Consider the following 21629-nt stretch of genomic DNA (forward strand, 5'->3'; position numbering starts at 1 on the left):
CAATCCGCGGGCAGCATCGAGCCTCACAGAACTCCGACCCGCCCGGCTAGCCAATCCCCTCGCAGCTCGCCCGTCCCGCGGGCCAATCACGGAGCGTAGCCGCTGTCCGCCCTTTCCCTCCCCCTCCCGCCTCCCGTGACAGAGCGGTACCCTCGGGCCGGGGCTCGGGCGGCGCAGAGCGGCCGTCGCCGCGGAGCGAGCTGGCCCCTGGTGCTGCCGGCCGCGGCCCCGCCCGCCCCGAGCCATGCTGCTGCTGCTGCTGGCGGCCGCCTGCGTCGTGGCCTTCGTGCTGCTGCTCTACATGGTGTCGCCGCTCATCAGCCCCAAGCCCCTCAAGCTGCCCGGCGCCCACGTCGTGGTGAGTGTGGGGGCGCCGCCGCCGCCTCTCTCCGCCCCGGCCTCCTTCGCCCTCCTCACCCGCCTCCGGCCCCATCGCCCTGCGGGGTGGGCGGCCCCCGGGGCCAGGCTGGTGTCGGGGCGAAGATGCCGCCTTGCCTTGGTTTCTTGGTGGGGGGGGCTGCGGGTGACTCGAGGTGGGGACCCTGCCGGGACATCGCGGGGTATGTGTGTCTGTCGGTCTGTCTGTATGCACCTCCTGTAGACAGCGGGTGGGAGGGGGGGGGGTATGCGTGTGGACGCATCTGTGCGTGAGGTGGGAATGTAGTGCGCTTGTGTCCCTGTGTCTATACGCAGCGTGGGTGTGTAGTGGGGGGTGTATATACATAGGGTGCATGCCTGTGTGTGTATATATACACACAGTATATGGATTGGGGGGTGTATAAAAATGCGTGTGTGTGTGTATATATATATCTCCATATGCATATAGTGTGGGGGCGGTGGAATGTATATAGGTGTGTGTATAAATACGTTTGTGTGTGTGTGTATCTATCTATGTAACCCTTCTGCCCGTCAGAGTTGGCAGCCACAAGGGCCGGGTTCAATATCTAGGGGATCCATTCCAATAACACAATGCAAACCGGCTGGAGCCCCCACCCAGTGACCTGGGACAAATATATACCACCGCCGCTGGGCGCCTCCAAGAGGCAATACTTCCCCTCTCACAAGCACATGTCTGAGTGTAGCAAAAAGCCTTTTAATAACAGAGAGAAACAATGTGGCATTATGTTGGGAAAACACCACCAATAGGATTCATAACACAACCCATGAGCAAAAAACCCACCCCAAGCAAATTGAGGCATACCCTTTTCCCTTTGGTTCTTGAGTCCAGCAACCCCAAATCACCCAAAGTCCCAAAAGTCCAATGACCCAAAAGTCTCTGTCCCTGGTCAGGGCAGCCCCAGAGTTCGAAAGTTTATCTGTGGAGCTTTAACTCCCAACCTGGGTGGAGATGGGATGGGGGTAAGAGGCACCTTACATGATCTGAAGCTGACCGCCCCACAGCTCCATAGGCCTCCGCTCTGCTCGCCGCCCTACAAACTCCTTCGCTCAGCTCCGCGGCCCACAAGCAGCTCCCGCTGTCCTACGAATTGCTCCACCAGCCTGTCCACAAGGCACTCCAGCCGTCCCGCAAACTGCTCCACAATGTATCTTCAGGCTCCCCCACTACTTAACACAACGCTCAGTGATTTCAGCTCTTTGGTGACTTCAGCTTGTAGTAGGGGAGCCTCAGTGCTGGTGCACTATTAGCCCAAAGTGAGCTCAGCAGCCTGTAACTAGACTCCTAATGGCTCTGATATTCCACAGTGGAGAGAGGAGGAAGTGCAATTAGCATGTAAGGCCCTCACCAAGGGGCCCATGCCACCAAGTATTAATACTTGTCCCCAGCGTCTCTCCCTTCGCAGAGTTTTAAAACCCATGACCCTTGCCTAACGAGTGCTATTTAGTTGTTGGTGAATCCCTCCATCATAACAAAAGGCCAAGTACAGTTCCAAGCACAGTTCCCATAATCAGCCTAACAACAATTTATTCTTCCTGCCCCAATAACAGAGACACTGGGGATCCCACAGCAGCCAAAGTGACCATTTGGGCAGCTATGGCCTCATTCTAGGCAGGGTGGGTGTGCCTATGCAAATGAGATCAGCCCCTGAAGTTCTTTTCCACAACTTACCACACCTCACCACCAGATGTCAGGGTGGAGCTCATCCTGACACTGCTTACATCTATATATATATCAACATGCATATATACATGCACATAATGTGTGGGTTGTGAGTATAACGTGCACACATATGCGCACATAGTGTGGGGTATGTGTGTATATTGTTTGCTGTGTAAGCAGTGAGCTTCCTTGACCCCTACTTCAGCCCCTCCCCCCATAGGAAGACCTAGCAAAAGAAGTTTGTGTCAGCCTCTCCCCCTGGATTAAGTGGGATTGGAGGATCAGTTTAAAAAGCACTCCCATGGTACAACAAAGTGGTGGTGATGGTGATAACTGATTGCAATGTTCACCAACATTCAGACATAATTTAGTTTAACTGGAGAGGAAGGGACATCACATTTCTAACCCCAGGAGATTTATATTTTTGTCCTCACTGTAGTAGCTGAGGTCCTATCTAGAGGTAGTTCTTAACTATGGAGCCACTGTCAGTGCCCTATTCAATATACATGTTTAAGATAGGCACTGGGGATGTCTAAGCAATGTGAGAGGTGCTCTTTGTGTGTGTCTCTGGGGAACCATTGCTTATCTCAGCTGGCAAAAGACATGCATCTGGTTCTAGTTGGCAGCCGGTGTCAAGTGGAGTGCCCCAGGGGTCGGTCCTGGGGCCGGTTTTGTTCAATATCTTCATAAATGATCTGGAGGATGGTGTGGATTGCACTCTCAGCAAATTTGCAGATGATACTAAACTGGGAGGAGTGGTAGATACGCTGGAGGGGAGGGATAGGATACAGAAGGACCTAGACAAATTGGAGGATTGGGCCAAAAGAAATCTGATGAGGTTCAATAAGGATAAGTGCAGGGTCCTGCACTTAGGACGGAAGAACCCAATGCACAGCTACAGACTAGGGACCGAATGGCTAGGCAGCAGTTCTGCGGAAAGGGACCTGGGGGTGACAGTGGACGAGAAGCTGGATATGAGTCAGCAGTGTGCCCTTGTTACCAAGAAGGCCAATGGCATTTTGGGATGTATAAGTAGGGGCATAGCGAGCAGATCGAGGGACGTGATCGTTCCCCTCTATTCGACATTGGTGAGGCCTCATCTGGAGTACTGTGTCCAGTTTTGGGCCCCACACTTCAAGAAGGATGTGGATAAATTGGAGAGAGTCCAGCGAAGGGCAACAAAAATGATTAGGGGACTGGAACACATGAGTTATGAGGAGAGGCTGAGGGAGCTGGGATTGTTTAGCCTGCAGAAGAGAAGAATGAGGGGGGATTTGATAGCTGCTTTCAACTACCTGAAAGGGGGTTCCAAAGAGGATGGCTCTAGACTGTTCTCAATGGTAGCAGATGACAGAACGAGGAGTAATGGTCTCAAGTTGCAGTGGGGGAGGTTTAGATTGGATATTAGGAAAAACTTTTTCACTAAGAGGGTGGTGAAACACTGGAATGCGTTACCTAGGGAGGTGGTAGAATCTCCTTCCTTAGAGGTTTTTAAGGTCAGGCTTGACAAAGCCCTGGCTGGGATGATTTAACTGGGAATTGGTCCTACTTCGAGCAGGGGGTTGGACTAGATGACCTTCTGGGGTCCCTTCCAACCCTGATATTTTATGATTCTATGATTCACTGGGAATGCACACTATCTTTGGTATTTTATATTGTTAAATTGAATTTATTAGTCTTTAATGACACTTATAACCCTAGATTTACTGGATACTTCATATTTATTGTTTCCAGTAGCATCTGCAATGTGGTACAGGTTGTATAAACACAAAAGAATTTATAGTCTAAGGCAGGGGTGGCCAACCTGAGCCTGAGGAGGAGCCAGAATTTACCAATGTATATTGCCAAAGAGCCACAGTAATACATGAGCAGCACCCCCTAGCAGCTCCCCCCACTCCCAGCACCTCCCACCCACCGACAGCCCTGCTGAACAGCGCCTCCTCTTCCTTCCCTGCACCTCCTGATCAGCTGTTTCATGGTGTGCAGGAGGCTGGGGAGGGGAAGGGAGGAGGGAGGGCATGGCAGGCTCAGGGGTGGGGATGGGAAGGGGTGGAGTGGGGGCAGGGCCTGTGGCAGAGCCAGGGGTTGAGCTGTGAGCACCCCCCAGCACACTGGAAAGTTGGCGCCTGTAGCTCCAGTCCTGGGGTCAGTGCCAAAACAAGGAGCCGCATATTCACTTCTGAAGAGCCACATGTGGCTCCGGAGCCACAGGTTGGCCACCCCGGTCTAAGGCTTATTCTCCAAGATAAATCAGAGCATGGAGGAAAATGGGGACAACATACAAATAAAGTGGTCAGGTGTCATATCCTTTTTCCAAATTTAAAAATAGTCTTCATCTCCTTAAGCAGCTTGTCCATTGCCTGTTGGTATCATGGTAGATAGTGAGTTTTTAGAAGGTGTGAGGTAGGCATAGTGGAAATGTACGTGCGGATAAATAGGGGGTGGGGGGAAAAGATGGGCCTTGAAGGCAGGGTCAAGAAGCCACATGTTGCTTTAAATGCATAAAATAAACCTGGTCCCTGCCATGCAGAGCTTTTTAATTACATTTGCCAGAGCATCTATGACTACATAGAGTTCTATGGGAGTTGTGAGTGCTGTGCATCTCTTGAGGTCAGACCTCTAAATAAAAGTGGACTACAGGCACTGGGGCTTAGTTTGTGTTGTACCTGTAAGAGGCACAGTATAGAACTCACAGGCCTAGGAACTACCTTTGCACTCTTCCAAACTGGGCTATTCTGCAAATTTCAGTGGCCACCAGCGTAACCTAGACAGCTCTGGAGACCTGCCTAAGTTACAGCAACATCCCCAGTGCAGTGGGCTACAGTGCTACCTGGAATCTTTGCAGCACTGTGGCCCAGACCTCTCCTGTCTTGGAAAGCCCCTGTGTGCTAGGGCTTACAATAATGTCATCTGAAGGCAAACTTAGTAGCTTTTTCCACAGTGCTAGTACCAGGGGAAATTCTCCAGCAGGGTTTTTAGGGCCCCTTTATGGATCTCTGGCCCTCTCACACAGCATAAAGGGGCTAGAACAAGGGTGAGGATCTTGCCCTATTACTGTACTTGTGTTGATTGACCAGGGTATAACATTGAACAGATAACCAGAGTGTTCTTAGTGTCGTGAATTTTATAAAGCACTTATAATTTTGTGTTGCCAGTTCTCATACATATAGCACCTACATCCTTAGGTCTATATGTTGCTCTCAATGTATTTACCTTTCCTAAAAACTACTCTGATGGCTCAGAATTCTTAAATGGGAAACATCAAGGCCTTATTAAAAAGAAAAAGCCCCACAAACTTTAAGCAATCCCATTTTAGTTTTCTTTAACATAAATTTAATCACACTCTTTCACAAAACATTACTGATTGGGATGACTTACTGAAACTTACAGCAAACCTTTCTAAGGTAGCTCAGTTTTTAGGCATTTTTACTTTGATAATGGCCATCTAAATTTCACAAGTTTAGATTTCAATGTTTACCTACTATGTGGTACAATAGGTAAAAAACCTTAAATGACTGTGCCATCAGGAGGAGGTTCTGGGGATCCTGTTTATATTACCATTCCCCACTCAGAAAGCATCAAAACTTCTGTACCGTATATACTCGTTCATTAGCCCGTTCATTTATAAGCCGACCCCCCAGGATGGATAGGTAAAAATAGTAAAAAACTGTATGACCCTTTCATAAGCCGACTCTATATTTCAGGGGTTGGCAAACTTTGGCTCCCGGCCCGTTAGGGTAAGCCGCTGGCGGGTCAGGATGTTTTGTTTACCTGGAGCATTCAGAGACACTGAGCCCCTCAGCTCCCAGTGGCCACGGTTCGCCGTTCCCACCCAATGGGAACTGTGGGAAGTGGCACGCAACTTCCCACAGCTCCCATTGGTTGGGAACAGTGAACCGCAGTCACAGGGAACTGAGAGGCTCCATGCCTGCAGACGCTCCAGGTAAACAAAAGGACAATGTATTAGATATTCAATTCAATGATTTCATAGTTTAAAATCATCACATTTTGGTGTAGACTTGTTTATAAGCCGACCCCCGCTCTTTGATGCATCCCTTTTTTACCAAATATATTTGGCTTATGAACGAGTATATATGGTACTCTGTTATTACAGAAATTAACATGACAAAAAGAGTTCATAAGATGTAATTGCATAATTAAAAATTCATTATTGAAGGCGAACATTTGCTCTAGTGTGGTTTTGTGGTTCTAAAAACTGTTCATGTAACATTTTTTTTAATGGTGTTTCATCATATAAAGTATTATTTTAACAGATACATTTTTAGACCTACCTGTGTTCAGGAAAATTTTTAGTTAAATGTTTTCATTTGGAAATCTTTGGCTGGTCTGAACTGAACATAGTTTTCAAATTTATAAAGTTGTTTGGGAATGCTGGTAATCCTGTAGCGCTTAAATGAAATTTAATTTCAGTAATGTAAACTGTGCATTAATAGATCCATACCAGAGTTTCCTGTTTTCATATTTCACACAGAAGTAAGGAATACTGTTGCAAATTAGACACTTTCAGATGTCCTTTTTTTAATAAACTATCACCATTTGACAATAAATACAATTATTATTTAGAATATCTCTCAGTAGGTAAAATTGTTTTATTCTGGAGCATGAAAAACTTCTATTTAGAGGCTCTCTTTTTCCTGGTGACACACACAAAATATCTAAGGTATTACCTTGCAGGAAGGACCTTGTAGGACTTAATGAAACTTTGAATAAAATTTAGCCTAGTGGTTCTTTCTTTAGTTTTTTTTCAAGCCAAGTAACTTCCCCTTCCCACTCCTTCCCTCCCCAAAATAAAGCCACCACAACCCCAGTTTTGTCAAATATCATGTTTAGTACCTTTAGTTGTATGACTTTCATCTAGATAATTAGCACTTTTTTGGCCTTGGCCATCTTCGTGTGCAAAAGCTGAGGTCCAGAAATTTAAGTGCTAAAAAAGAGGCAGAGCTGGGAACAGGACCCAGGAATTCTTAATCTTAATTCCCTCGTGCTTCTGGGGATGGAACACAAGCTAAGGCTAGCCTTTTTATAAAATCATGGAATTATACGTAGTGGTAGAAGCCGGTGAGGAGGCAGCATGGTTTAGTGGAGAGAGCACTGGTTTGGGGGTCAGGAGACCTAGTAGTTCTGCTTCTTTTGCTGACTCAACTCTGCCTTGGTTTTGGAAAATGTGTTGCTATTGAATGCTATTAAGTGTGCATTTGTAACTGACTGCAAGAAATGAGGTAACTTTTTATATATACGTTTACTAACTAAATTATGTCTTAAATTGTTTAAAATAGAGGTGTAGTTTAAAATAGGGACGTGATCTCCCCATCTGTAATATGGAGAAATAATACCTTTCTCTTTGAAGTGTTTTGAGATCTCTGGATGAAAAGAATGATATAAGAGCCAGTTTTAATAATACTTAGTCTTTTTGAAGAGGAGTGTGATGGGGAAGTGGTTTCTGCTTTAATTGTTAAAACAATCCCAAAGACATTTTCCACAGTCCCTTTAAAACAAAAGAACCACGAAAAGTAACTGATTCTAGCTATTTTGAAACGTCTGGTTTTTGTTAATTATATTGCCCAGTTGCGGGATTGAAAAGCTAAATACTATAGGCATGGGAAGAGCTGAATTTTACTCAGTTTTTACAGCTTATCGGTTTTTTTGTTTTACAGTCAGAGAAAAATTTGGGCTAAACACCCAAAACACTAATTTAAAAAAAATCCATAAAATACCCAAGTGATCTGGGCATTAATTTTCAATATGTCTGACCAATAAGAACAGCCATACATATCTTACAATTTGCATGAAATAGACTGAATTTTAGAAAAAGTAAACACAAAAGAGGAATACCCAATAGCTATACTCTATTTTATAATTTAGTGGAATTGCCTAATTGGTTAACAGAGAAGAAGGTATTTTGAATCATAGGCTGTAAATTTGAACGCTGTCTTTTTGTCAAGATAACATCTTCACTGAGCGAAGTTGAACTGTGTTCTTTGTTGCACAACTTATTTCTATTACTTCTTCATATATACACAATTGGATTTGGTCCAATGGTTAGTTAATAGTAATAGATTAAAGGGATGGCCAGCCAGCATTCATTCTGATTTAAAGTTTGCTATGAACTGTCTTGTCTTCTTAGAAAAACCTTTGTATCAGTTGTTTTTACAGAGTTCAGTCTGTTACAACTGAGTTTGACAAATAAAAGCTTGTGCAGTAGATAAGAGTCAAGCAAAAATATGAGGCCAGATGGAAGTGAGGTCTAGGGTACGGGCTAAAGGTATGTTCAGAATTTTAGATGAAAGGTTGCAGTAGGACAGTGCATATTAGTATCAAATTGTATATACACCTAATACTGAACTAAAAAAGAAAATATAAGAGACTCCTTGATGTAAGGAGCTCTGTTTTTTGTTTTGTTTTTTACATACACTGTAGAAAAGTGATTATCTTTGATAGATTAATGGTCACCTTTGATATATTTCAGAGAATGATTAAGAACTCTGAGAATGCAGTTGTGATGGGTAGGGCTGGGGAGATGAAAATAATGAATTGTTAATTAAATTACCTAAATGATGTATCTTTTTTAGGTAACTGGAGGTTCCAGTGGAATTGGAAAATGTGTTGCTATTGAATGCTATAAGCAGGGTGCATTTATAACTCTGATTGCAAGAAACGAGGTAACTTTTTATATGTATGTTTACTGAGTTATGTATTTAAGTGTTTAAAATAGAGGTGTCGTTTCAAATAGGGATGTGTTATAAAATAATATAGTTTGGAAGTAACTGTTCATACTGTGTTGCTGATTAATATTTTAATTGAAGTAACTAAAATCTCATGAGTTTTTCTTTGTCCAAGCAACTGGCTTGTTACAGAAACAGATTCTGAATGTGTCTTAGAAATGTTATTGACTGGAAAAAATTATATTTACATATACTGCTTGTTTCCTATAACTGTTGCTTTCAAGAACATGTAACTTCTTTCCTCCCTGGTAGTTCTTCTTTCATTTGGAAAAAATTGGTTTCTCCTGTCTCTGTGTTCTTATGGAACACAGTCCAACATTTCTGTGTTGTTGGACTGTGTTCCATAAGAACACAGAGACAGGAGGTTGTTCTTATCAGTAGGGCTCTACCAAATTCATACGAAAAATGTGTCACGAACCGTGAAATCTGGTATGTGACGTAATTTTACACTATATTTTAAAAGTACCCTATGCTATAGGGTAAAAGTATACAAAAGTACACAGCGTTTCTCAAAGCAGGGGTCCTGACCCAAAAGGGGTTTGCAAGGCTATTGTAGGAGATCATGGTATTGCTACCCTTACTTCTGTGCTGTTGCTGGTGGCAGTGCTGATTTCAGAGCTGGGCACCCGACCAGCAGCCGCTGATTTCCAGCCACCCAGCTCTGAAGGCAGCGCAGAAGTAAGAGTGGCAATACTGTGACCCCCTACAATAGCCTTGTTATCCCCCCCAGTGTGAGAGACGCTGAGTCTTAAGGGCTTTACATGTTTATATTTTGCTGTTTTCAAATGCATATTCATGTTTTGTTACAACACCATGAAATTTAAGATTTAAATATCTGAAACCATGAATTTCAAGATTTTTTTTAAATGCTATGGCTGTGAAATTTACAAAAATGGACTGTGAATTTGGTAGGGCCGTACTCATCAGTGATGGTATGGGCACAGCCTGGGGAATAGCATTTATTGTATTTACTTTAATATTCTACTGACTGGATTTGTATTAGTTGAAAACAACGTTTCCCAAACTGTGTTCCGCATGATGCAAATAGGTGTTCCGTGAAAGAATCGTAATTAGAAAAAAGGGTCTTGCACTTGATTTTTGTACTACTTTATACGCGCTTTCCAGTTAGAAATTGTTAGTTCAAGTTTATTTTAAATTTGTATTTTTGCTTTGTTTTATAAAACAAAATATATTTGAGCATAAATAACGCAATTTTTTATTTGAAAACCAAATGACTACAAAATAATATTGTAAGTGTTCCGTAAATATACACCAAGTGTTCCATGGCCAAAAAAGTTTGGGAAACACTGGTCTAAAAGGTAGGACCTTCAGAGCATGAAACACTATAGTAGTATGATTCACTGCTATATTGTATCATACAATGCAGATTTATCTGTACTATGCTGCTGCCTTTTAAATTTCTTGTCAATCAGTGATGGATTTGACAAATGAATACTGTACATAGAATTCAGAAAACACTTTGTCAGGCCTCTAATAATTTTAAGATTAAAAAAAACAATCTAAGCCTGAATTAATTAAATCTTTTCCTTGAATTGATTTATCTCTTGCTATTGGAGCTCATTTAATTTTTTTATCAACACTTTTTTATTTAAAAAAAAGGGTTTTAATGAAAAGTAAATCTTTTTCAGAAAACATCTAGTTTTTTCAATGGAAAAAGTGAACTGAAAACTTTCCAGGTTTCAGATTTTTGTCAATGGGGTGGGGGGGGGGGGAGAAATCAGGAAACGTATAGCAAACTTTGAAATTAAACATAAAAATCGGCATTTTTTCAGTTACCTCTACTTGTTATGTTTGGTAACTTACATAGTTGAAAATGTCTTTTGCATAAACTTGACCAGTCTGATACATTTAAAATTAACCTCACGCTGCCAAAAAAGAAAAGTGATATTTCAAACTTTCCTTATCTGTTCTGAATTTGGGAATAAATGATTGATTGGTTTGTTACACGGTTATTCCACGTGTTCTTCAGTATGATTTAAACAATCATATAAATAAACAGTAACCTGTAAAGCAATAACATACAAATTCCTAATCCCTTCATGTAAATAAATTAGGGCTGTCAAGGTTCCTCCCCCACTCTGAACTCTAGGGTACAGATGTGGGGACCTGCATGAAAAACCTCCTAAGCTTATCTTTACCAGCTTAGGTCAAAACTTCCCCAAGGTACAAAATGTTCCACCCGTTGTCCTTGGACTGTCCGCTACCACCACCAAACTAATACTGGTTACTGGGGAAGAGCTGTTTGGACGCGTCCTTCCCCCCAGAATACTTCCCAAAACCTTGCACCCCACTTCCTGGACAAGGTTTGGTAAAAAGCCTCACCAATTTGCCTAGGTGACTACAGACCCAGACCCTTGGATCTTAAGAACAATGAACAATCCTCCCAACACTTGCACCCCCCCTTTCCTGGGAAATGTTGGATTAAAAAGCCTCACCAATTTGCATAGGTGACCACAGACCCAAATCCTTGGATCTGAGAACTATGAAAAAGCATTCAGTTTTCTTACAAGAAGACTTTTAATAAAAATAGAAGTAAATAGAAATAAAGAAATCCCCCCTGTAAAATCAGGATGGTAGATATCTTACAGGGTAATTAGATTCAAAAACATAGAGAACCCCTCTAGGCAAAACCTTAAGTTACAAAAAAGATACACAGACAGAAATAGTTATTCTATTCAGCACAATTCTTTTCTCAGCCATTTAAAGAAATCATAATCTAACACATACCTAGCTAGATTACTTACTAAAAGTTCTAAGACTCCATTCCTGGTCTATCCCCGGTAAAGACCAGCATATAGACAGACACACAGACCCTTTGTTTCTCTCCCTCCTCCCAGCTTTTGAAAGTATCTTGTCTCCTCATTGGTCATTTTGGTCAGGTGCCAGCGAGGTTACCTTTAGCTTCTTAACACTTTACAGGTGAGAGGAGCTTTCCCCTGGCCAGGAAGGATTTCAAAGGGGTTTACCCTTCCCTTTATATTTATGACAAGGACTGTCAAGCGATTAAACAATAATAGAATACCATTTATTTAAATATTTTTGGATGTTTTCTATATTTTAAAATATATTTATTTCAGTTGCAACACAGAGTACAAAGTGTACAGTGCTCACTTTATATTTTTATTAGAAATATTTGCACTGTAAAAAAACAAAAGAAATAGTGTTTTTCAATTCACCTAATACAAGTACTGTAGTGCAATCTTTGTCATGAAAGCTGAACTTTCAAATGTAGAATTATGTACAACAAAAAACTGCATTCAAAAATAAAACAATATAAAACTTTACAGCCTGCAAGTCTACTCAGTCCTATTTCTTGTTCAGCCAATCACTGAGACAAACAAGTTTGTTTACATTTATGGGAGTTAACGTTGCCCACTTCTTGTTCACAATGTCACCTGAAAGTGAGAACAGGAATTTACATAGCATAGTTGTAGCCGATGTTGTAAGACATTTATGTGCCAGATGTGCGAAAGATTGATATGTCCCTTCATGCCTCAACCACCATTCCAGAGGACATGCGTCCATGGTGATGATGGGTTCTGCTTGATAACAATCCAAAGCAGTGCAGACATGTTCGTTTTAATCATCTGCGTCAGATGCCACCAGGAGAAGGTTGATTTTCATTTTTGGTGGTTTGGGTTCTGTAGGTTCTGCATCAGAATGTTGCTCTTAAGACTTCTAAAAGCATGCTCCACACCTCATCCCTCTCAGATTTTTGGAAAGCACTTCAGATTCTTAAACCTTGGGTGGAGTGCTGTAGCTATCTTTAGAAATCTCACATAGGTACCTTCTTTGCGTTTTGTCAAGCCTTCAGCAAAAGTGCTCTTAAAATGAACAACATATGCTGAGTTATCATCTGAGACTACTATAACACGAAATGTATGGCAGAATGTGGGTAAAACAGAGCCAGAGACATAAAATTCTCCCCCAAGGAGTTCAGTCAAAAATTTAATTGACACATTATTCTTTTAACGAGTGTCATCAGCATGGAAGCATGTCCTCTGAATGGTGGCTGAAGCATGAAGAAAAATACGAATGTTTAGCATATCTGGCACGTAAATACCTTGCAACGCCAGCTACAAAAGTCCCATGCAAACACCTGTTCTCACTTTCTGGTGACATTGTAAATAAGAAGTGGGCAACATTATTTCCCGTAAATGTAAACAAACTTGTTTGTCTTAGCGATTGGCTGAACAAGAAGTAGGACTGTAAAGTTATAGGCTGTAAAGTTTTATATTATTTTGTTTTTGAGTGCAGTTATGTAACAAAAAACACATTTGTAGGTTGCACTTTCATGATAAAGAGATTGCACTAAAGTATTTGTATGAGGTGAATTGAAAAATATTATTTCTTTTGTTAATCATTTTACAGTGCAAATATTTGTATTAAAAATAATATAAAATGAGCAATGTTCACTTTGTATTCTGTTTCAGAGTAGCAGCCGTGTTAGTCTGTATCCGCAAAAAGAAAAGGAGGAGTTGTGGCACCTTAGAGACTAACAAATTTATTTGATCATAAGCTTTTGTGAGCTGTCCACTGAATGCATCCGATGAAGTGAGCTGTAGCTCACAAAAGCTTATGATCAAATAAATTTGTTAGTCTCTAAGGTGCCACAAGTCCTCCTCTTCTTTTTGTATTCTGCATTGTAGTTGAAATCAATATATTTGAAAATTATAGAAAAACGTCCAAAAATATGTAATACATTTCAATTGGTATTCTATTGTTTAACAATGCAATTAAAACTGCAATGAATTGCGATTAATTTTTTTGTTAATTGCATGAGTTAACTATGATTGACAGCCCTAAATTAAATATAATAACTGAAGTGTTCAGTCTCAGCCTTAACATTATCATTGTAGAGGTTTTTTCCTGATGTTTAACCTCTTAACCTCAGGGATAGGGGAAAGGAAAGTGTTAAATTAAATAAATAAACTGAAGTTTTGAAAGATGAATGAAAATAGCAATTTTGAGCCTTAGTCAAGATCTCACACATTTACCAATTCCAGAGTTGTTTTTACAAAATTAAAATAGCAGTTGTTAGGGGGCTGAAATGTTTTTAACTTCAGTGAAATACCAGAAAGTAATAAATTCTCATGATTGCAGTGCCTTAATTGTGCTTTATATTCATTTTAGAGCAAGCTGTTGCAGACAAAGAAAGAAATTGAAAAATACTCCGTTAACGATAAGCAGGTAAGATCATTGCCTCCAGGGTGTACTGAATGCTGAGCGGTTGTGCTACAAAAATAAAAGGGGGGGAGAAAAGCTCCCCCTACCCAACCCTACTACGTGGTTTCACCAGTCTCGCTTTGAAGAATAAGTGCTTGTGTCCTGAAATACTGAAGTTTACAAATTAATATTTGGTACATTTTAACTTGAAAGGCATTTTACCTGTCTAGATGCAAATACAAAGTTCTGATTTCTCGACTGCTGTTGATATTGCTAACACCAAACTAATACTCAAACCTGCTTTCAAAAAATTGATATGTTAGTGATGTCACCAGCTGTAGTTGGGGTGTGTGTGTGTGTGTGTGTGTGTGTAAATATGTATAATACAACTATAGTTGATGACCAGTATAAGACCCTGACTCTAGATTTTGACAGCTATGTAAAGGAGGAAGTAGTTTTTTTTTTTTAATCCTCTCAAAATCTTTAACAATTTTTAAGTCAAAATAAGTGCCACCAATTGATTTGGGAACTCGGATAGCTTTCTGAGCCCCAGAACTGAGAGCAGGGAGACTTGTGGGCTCAGAAAGCTGCCTGATTGCAGAGAGGAAAAGAGGTGGACCTGGGGCAGGGACAAGACGATTGGGACAAGGAACATAGAGGGGAGGGAGAAGGAGTGGGATTGGAGGTTGGCTGAGGGAGGGAAACTTGGAATGGGAGTTGTGGGAGAGTGACGGTGAATAGCTGGGCAAGGAGACTGAGACTGGTAACCAGTTGGATAGGGATAAGGAGGAGTAGGGGAGATAAATCAGATAAAGAGCCTGGGTGCAGGAGGAGAGCTGTGACTAGCTGGGGACAAAGGAGAGTGGGGATAAACACCCAGGAGGGATTGGAGACTAGAACTGGAAATGTCTTGGCAAGGAGACTGAGGCAGGAGGTAAAAATAGTACATGATCATATAATTAAAGACTGTATCGTAGTCAGGGTTGGCCCCAAACCAAATGACACCCCATGCCAGGAGTGTCTTTGACCGCCCGCTATCCCCCCAATTTGTTAAACCTTTGAATACCTCATTTTTTATTACCTTTGTAGCCCATTTCATGACTTTGATGCATGACTTTGATATGATTTATCCCTGTCATATAAGATGATAAATTTGCACCCTAGGATCTGTAAATCTGTATTTATTCATGCCATTAAAGGAAATAAAAAAATTTGCTTCCTCTATGCTTATAGAAACTTTTCAATTTTAAGAGTAGCTGAAATGTACTAACCTCAAGAAATTGAACGGTGCACCAACGTTGGGTGGACCATTATTAAATAGTGTTAATAAATTAAATTAAACAGTAGGTGACAGCCTTAGAATGTTAACCCTAGTCTTTTAGTTCAAAAGGTTGCCCTCACAAACTGAAGCACAGCATCAAAGAGAGCCAAAGACTGGTGGCATTTTCAAGTGATAAAATAGCAAGCGATGTCAGTCTCTTGTTGGCCATCATCGACTGACGATAGGTTTTAATGAGCCTGAGCTTCGAAAAGCTGCACTTACCACTCTCAACTGTGACCAGCAGCATGAGCAGAATCCTCGAAGTTATCCACACATTAGGAGAAGTGTCCTTCAGCTCTGCATCAGGAATGAACTGCAGAATTTGGAGTGGAGAGCGCTTCCCGTGCGGCAAATTGTCCAATTTGACATAGAGGTCTTTATCATTGACGTCCAAACATTCCCCATGTGCCAATGTCGGGTGAAGGTCCGTACAATTGTTCAAAAGTGTTTTCTGTCTGCTGGCATATTTACTACAGAGACACATGCACGCACGCTCGCTCTCTCTCTCGTGGACATTCAAGCAATGTCAACAAGCAAGCAAAAAAACTCCGTCTTGAATTTTTCTTCTGAGCTTCCCATCACCTCATTTCTGCCCTTGTAACCAGCCTGGCTCTTTTTCCGATGAATACGAGTTTCCTTAAAGACAGGCTCAACTTCTGAGTTTTCTGCCATTTCTTTGGCAGCAGCGGGGCAGCTTCAAATCCGTTCTCTGTAAGGCTCAATGAAATCAAGACCTCTTCTTATCAAAGTAGTAGCGGTCGCGATGTCCATCGACTGAGTTTTGTAATGCCTTGCTTACAACGTTTACTTGGAACAGGATATCATGCCAAACCACAGATGAGACCAGAAATTTGAAGTCAGTGATCTGGTTTGCCAGGCTTTGCGCCTCATGTCGGACTCCGGCCTCAGCTTTACTTGGCTGCTCCAGTTCCATCAGGGCGTCATAAACCTCAGTCATTTGTAACCTCACTGGCCTTACGCTGTCAATGTGGCTCTCCCAGCGAGTGTCACTTAGCAGCTTCTTGGTCAGATTTGTAACATTGTCCATGAGGATCTTCCACCTGAGAGTTGATGCTGAAAACAGGATGTATATTGTTTGCAGTACTCCGAAGAGAGAGAGTGAATCTAAAAAAGACATTTGATCTGACACCATCAGGTTGAGGGAATGGCAGGCACAAGACATGAAGAAAGCCCTTGGATTCAATGCAAGGATCCTTGCCTGGACGCCACTGTTTCTTCCCTTGATGTTTGCGCCATTGTCATAACCTTGGGCACAGCAGTCCTGAAGTTTTATTTTATTCTCATTCAAAACGTTCATAAACAGTTTTGTTAGATCTTTTCGAATAGAGTTGTCCACAGACCTAAAACAGATAAAGCATTCCTTTGTTTGGATACAGCCATCCTTGTCGTCAACCAATTACTGTAAATGACATCTTTTCGCTGTGTCTGTCAGGAGTGCAGTCCATCAGTACGGTGTAGTACTTCGCTTTGCTGAGCTGCATCAATATGTTATCAAGCACCTTCTTTGCCATAAGGTCAATCAGTTCATTTTTAATTGTTTTGCTGCAGTAGTGGTCTATAGCTTCATTACAAAATACTCGACGTAGGTGCTCACGCATGACATCATTGTATTTCCCAAGGAGCTTTACCAAATCAAGGAAATTACCATTATGTTCAGTGAACAACCTATTCATGAGCCATAGAAAGCCAAATTATTCTTTGGAAGGAAGAGGATAATTTGAGATCAGACACTCAAACATGTTCCTCCACTGCTGGATTTCTACATTAATAAAGTGCTGGTATTCATGTTGCATCAGAGCATCAACTAAGTTATGCCTGTAATTGTACCCAGTAAGTGCAAGCAACGATTTGGCATTTTTGTCAAATATTTTTCAAAAAAACCAGAATACTTTGTCAGTTGATTTCGAATAAACTAGCCAATGTCAATTCAGTTGCTCAACCTTCTTGAGCACCCTTTTGCAGTGTGACTTTGAGAAGTGTCACTTCTACACGTTTACTGGAAACGTCATATCCTTGATTTTGCCCGGCCCATTCAAAATTGTACGATCAAATATCAGCAGAGTTTAGAATCGCTGGTCAAAAAGCAGGATCTTATGTATTGATTTGTGGTGTGCAATTTTTCTCACTGCTGTTTCTATCATCATGTAAGGCTGATTCTTCTTTATCATTTCTCTCCTTTTCATGAAAACCAGATTTTTCTTTGTCATTACTCTCCTTTTCATGTGAGCCACATTCTTCTTCTTTATCATCACTCTCCTTTATGCCACCAGGAAAACTGGATGATTCTCCATCAGTTTCCTCACATGTTCATTCCTTATCTTCGGGTAAATCTACTAATTCCTTAATAGTGGGACTTCCATCATTTACTCTTCACTCCTCAATTTCTTCTGCACTGGGATAATCACTACTGCCTAAAACCCCATCTATGTTGTTCTGTTTCAGATATTTTCCCATCAAGTTTGTCCCTTGCTGCAAACTAGATTGCAGTTGAGCTTTTCGCTTCCTATACTGAGCTCCTGAAGGCTTCTTTGGGGGGCATCTTTTATTTTCTGTGCAGGAAAACAGACAGTATTAGAGAGAGCAAAAGCCTATGTTCCTCAGTCTTAAAAAAAGTCCTCAAACGTGAAATGTTAAGCATGGGAAAAGAAGTAACAGAATTTCTTTTATATTGTTGTATAGATAGGGGTTCGATAGATCTCTGGCATCTGATTAAATATGTCCTTTATTAGTCACTACTTACTTTCTTCAAGTCTTAAAATACAAGTAGACTTTCAGAATTACCCAACAAAACAAGGTTCACAATATTACAGCTGGGCTCTCACTTCACTTCAGTTCATTCTTTTATCTCACTGACTGACTGGCGACGCCCCTGCCCCTAATATACCCACAAGGGGATAGCTGACGGCATTCTCGGAGGTTCGAGGAAAATATAGTTTTCAATTCTCTGAGATTCTACAAAGGTCCCAAACGTTCTAGGAGGTTAGTGGGAAAATGAATCCACATATGGAATACCTGAAACATTTTACTTCAAACATTCTATTTTTTCTTTTGTCTCAAACAGCACCCCAAGCTCAGCACTCTAGCCAGTCGCCTGCCCCTAAATCTGGCCCTGATCATAATGCGTATGTGCAAGAGGGCTGAATTAAGATTGCACAGGCTGACTGGTCCTGCAGTTGCATTTAGCTATTTACAAGACAACATTGTCTTTTTACAATTGCCTTTTTCTTAAATTCGTATTTTAAAAAGCTTTACAAAAATGTTGGTAAAATTGAATTAGCAGCTTTAAGAAAGCAGGATGGTAGACCACAATAGTCAAAAGCCTTTCATACTAATTTTTGGATGGGCCTGCAAATAAACATTCAACCTTCTTTTTATCCTCCCTAATATTATAACCAGTTTTTGTCCACCATTACCACACCACAAGGCTGGATTTAGCAATACAACTTTTTGGGATTTCAAAAATAGTTAACTCACTTCATATAAAAAGTGTACTTGTGTATGTATCTTGGTCCTCTCAACAGCCTCTTGCAGCAGAAGCGGAGACTTGTTTGTGCAGGGGTTCATGTATAATTGCTAAAACTTCAAAAAAAAGTCTTTTAAGAGACACTTGTCCAAATAAGCTATAAGTGTGGGGGCTTCTTACAGGGTATGGCACATTTTAGCATATATTTGGTGTTTTACAAACATAAACTGGCTCAAGCCTTTGTGAGATAGTTAAGTATTGTATTGTCCCTATTTTACAGACACAGAAACTAAGGTACAAAGTACAATTGTAAGTGTTCTGTAACCACACGATCCATTCATCTGACTCAGTTGTAAGAAACATGGTGCTTGTTAAGACAGTGCCTTTTTTCCACAACACGCCTGTTTGTCACGCTCTTTTTTTTGTGTGCGCAACTATCATCCCACCTAACCCTGTAGCAAAGCTTTCTGGGAATATCTGGGCATGTATTGTGTACAGAATGCACAGAGGGAATATATAATGTCAACAGCAACTTGTGGTGCCATGTTTACTCAGATGTCCTGCTGCGCAGAATGCTGGGAGGAAGGTCAATCCAACCTTACACACAGGAACGATTAGCAGGTTCTGTTTAAACAGAAAAATTAAACGTTGCAGTCTGGCCAAAGGAAGACAAGCATATGCAGTCTAGACTGCTGGCCAACTGGACAAATGGTTAGCTTCCACAATTATGGTATGTTAACTTGTGTGTCAGCATACATCATAACTAGAGACAGCCATGATGTTTAAAACAGTTTTAAAAACTCCTGGAGAGAGTTTGAGAAAGACCATTGAATGACGATGAAAGCCACAGAGGGTCAGCATCAGAACTAGAATGCCGAAGTCCCTACTCGCAGTCCCATCCTTAAAACGTGAGAGGCAGAATGGTCTCAATTTGTTGAACTAGAGAGTCACCGACAGTTCAGCAGAAGAGCTAGCGTTGCTGTAAGAAGCAGGTTGAGATTGAATTTCTGGTGGCTCTAGTGCAACAATTGATAGCCTAAACAGCACTGCTGCCCTTCAACCAAGAGTTGCTCCCAAAATTGAAGATCCTCAACAACCAGTGCCTACAAAGTGGAATGTGGGGACCATGAAATACCGATTTTTCTGAGAGTTACTGGTTGACTAACTTTCATCCATAGCCATTGGTTTCTATCAGTTTTATGTATTTAATGCTCTTTGCAAAGAAATCCTGGCCCAAGATTCTTATTTATATTTCTCTGTCTACCAGATTAGGAGTTGTGGACTTCGTGGACCCCAAAGAAAAGTGCTATCAAGGGTTATACAAATATAAAATTACATTATCAAATGCTGTTTCACACCTCTTATGGGAGGGTGTTCTCTTTCCGTGGAGAACTGGGAAATTTATGGGGTTTTTTTAAATAAAAAATAGGTTTGATGTAGTTTCTCCTCTGACCTTGTATTGTTTCCTGCTAAACTAGGAAGGGGCAAACTGATTTCCTGGCACAGGACAACTAATGCATTTGCTGCGGGGAGTGAGAAGTAGTCACCAAAAGTGTGAATAAACAATCAGGAACTTACAAATATTTGGGGGGGGGGTGGGGAGTGAATCACTACACAGGTAAAGTCGTCTTCAGAGGTACTACCCCGTGGTTGAAGTTGTGTATATACTAGTTTTGACCAGGTTCAAGAGGTCCCGCAAGCAAAGAACTAAGAACTTATGTAAAGTGACCAATTTGACAGAGGCTACATTTACACTACAAGCTAGGGATGTGATTTCCCCGGTTGTGTATATGTTCTTGCACTAGCTCTCATCAAGCTAATGTGAGTAGAAACAAAAGTGTAGCCACAGCAGCAGAGGCGTGGCTGAGCCTGGTTCAAGGCTGGTTTGTACTCTGCCCTTTTCCGTGCTGTCACTACCACACTGCTGTTTATCATCAAGCTGGTGCGCATGTGTGTGCATGAGGAGGAAAATCGCACTCTTAGCTTGTAGTTTACACATAGGTTTAGAAGAAGGGTCACTGGCACTGAAAGGACACTGACCAAGAGGGACAGACCCTCCAGAAAGGGTTTTGAAGGACTTTGAAATCTACCAGGGCCTCCAAATGTAAGATGGTGACACCTGGTAAGACAGGCATGCATAAAGCTGTTTGTTGTCTTTCAAGATATGTTTTGTCAGTAATGCTTTCCTTCTAAACAAATACTTTGCTTTATGAAGGCTGGCTGGTCACTGGTTAAACCTGTCATTGCCCCTATAGAGAACAGGGTGACAGGTGCTAAAAGAAACTCAGACTTGCAAAGGTGATCAGAGTGAGCTGCAGGAGGAAATTGCACCCTAAATTCCTCATCCGGAGGGAGAGAAACACAGGTTCCCTCCCCAAGAAAGGCAATGGCTAGAGACTTGAGAGGAGTACCCTCAAGGAGGCCACATGAGTCACGTCACACCATAAATATTTGCCACAACTGTGTATGATTAACGAATTACTCATTGAAATGCTTTCCATGGAATCTGTTCCTTGCAGCTGTCCCAATTACAAAGCATGTCAACATACAGTTTGAGGGGGAAAAAAAAACTTGTTCTACAAGCTTTATATCCTGTTGATAAAACAACCTGTGGAAAAGAAAAGCATAGTTTCTAGCGTACAGAGACTGCACCATTAGCATGGGGTTAAGTAAAACAATGCTGTTTTACTTGTTTGCTTTATATTGCATTTTTAAAATAGGTGTTAATCCTGAATTTCTCAAGAGCACCACAGAAAAAACCAGGGACTTTTGTGACGTGCAAAAACTACCTGTTAAGTTTGCCTGCAATTTTTAACGTCAGTGAGCCATATTGAT

General features: G+C 41.4%; 1 protein-coding gene across 1 annotated transcript in view; it reads left to right on the forward strand.

Moving 5' to 3' along the window:
* Positions 1-133: 133 nt before the first annotated feature.
* KDSR (3-ketodihydrosphingosine reductase) overlaps positions 134-21629 on the forward strand; it is a 47055-nt gene continuing 25559 nt past the window's right edge. The window contains exons 1-3 of the mRNA XM_084619730.1: positions 134-358; positions 8650-8739; positions 13957-14013. Of these exons, the coding sequence (XP_084475856.1) occupies positions 245-358; positions 8650-8739; positions 13957-14013 (261 nt within the window). The 5' untranslated portion in view covers positions 134-244. The remainder of the gene's footprint in view (positions 359-8649; positions 8740-13956; positions 14014-21629) is intronic.

The sequence above is a fragment of the Lepidochelys olivacea genome (assembly GCF_965140295.1).
Source record: "Lepidochelys olivacea isolate rLepOli2 genome assembly, chromosome: 2".
Taxonomy (NCBI): Eukaryota; Metazoa; Chordata; order Testudines; family Cheloniidae; genus Lepidochelys; species Lepidochelys olivacea.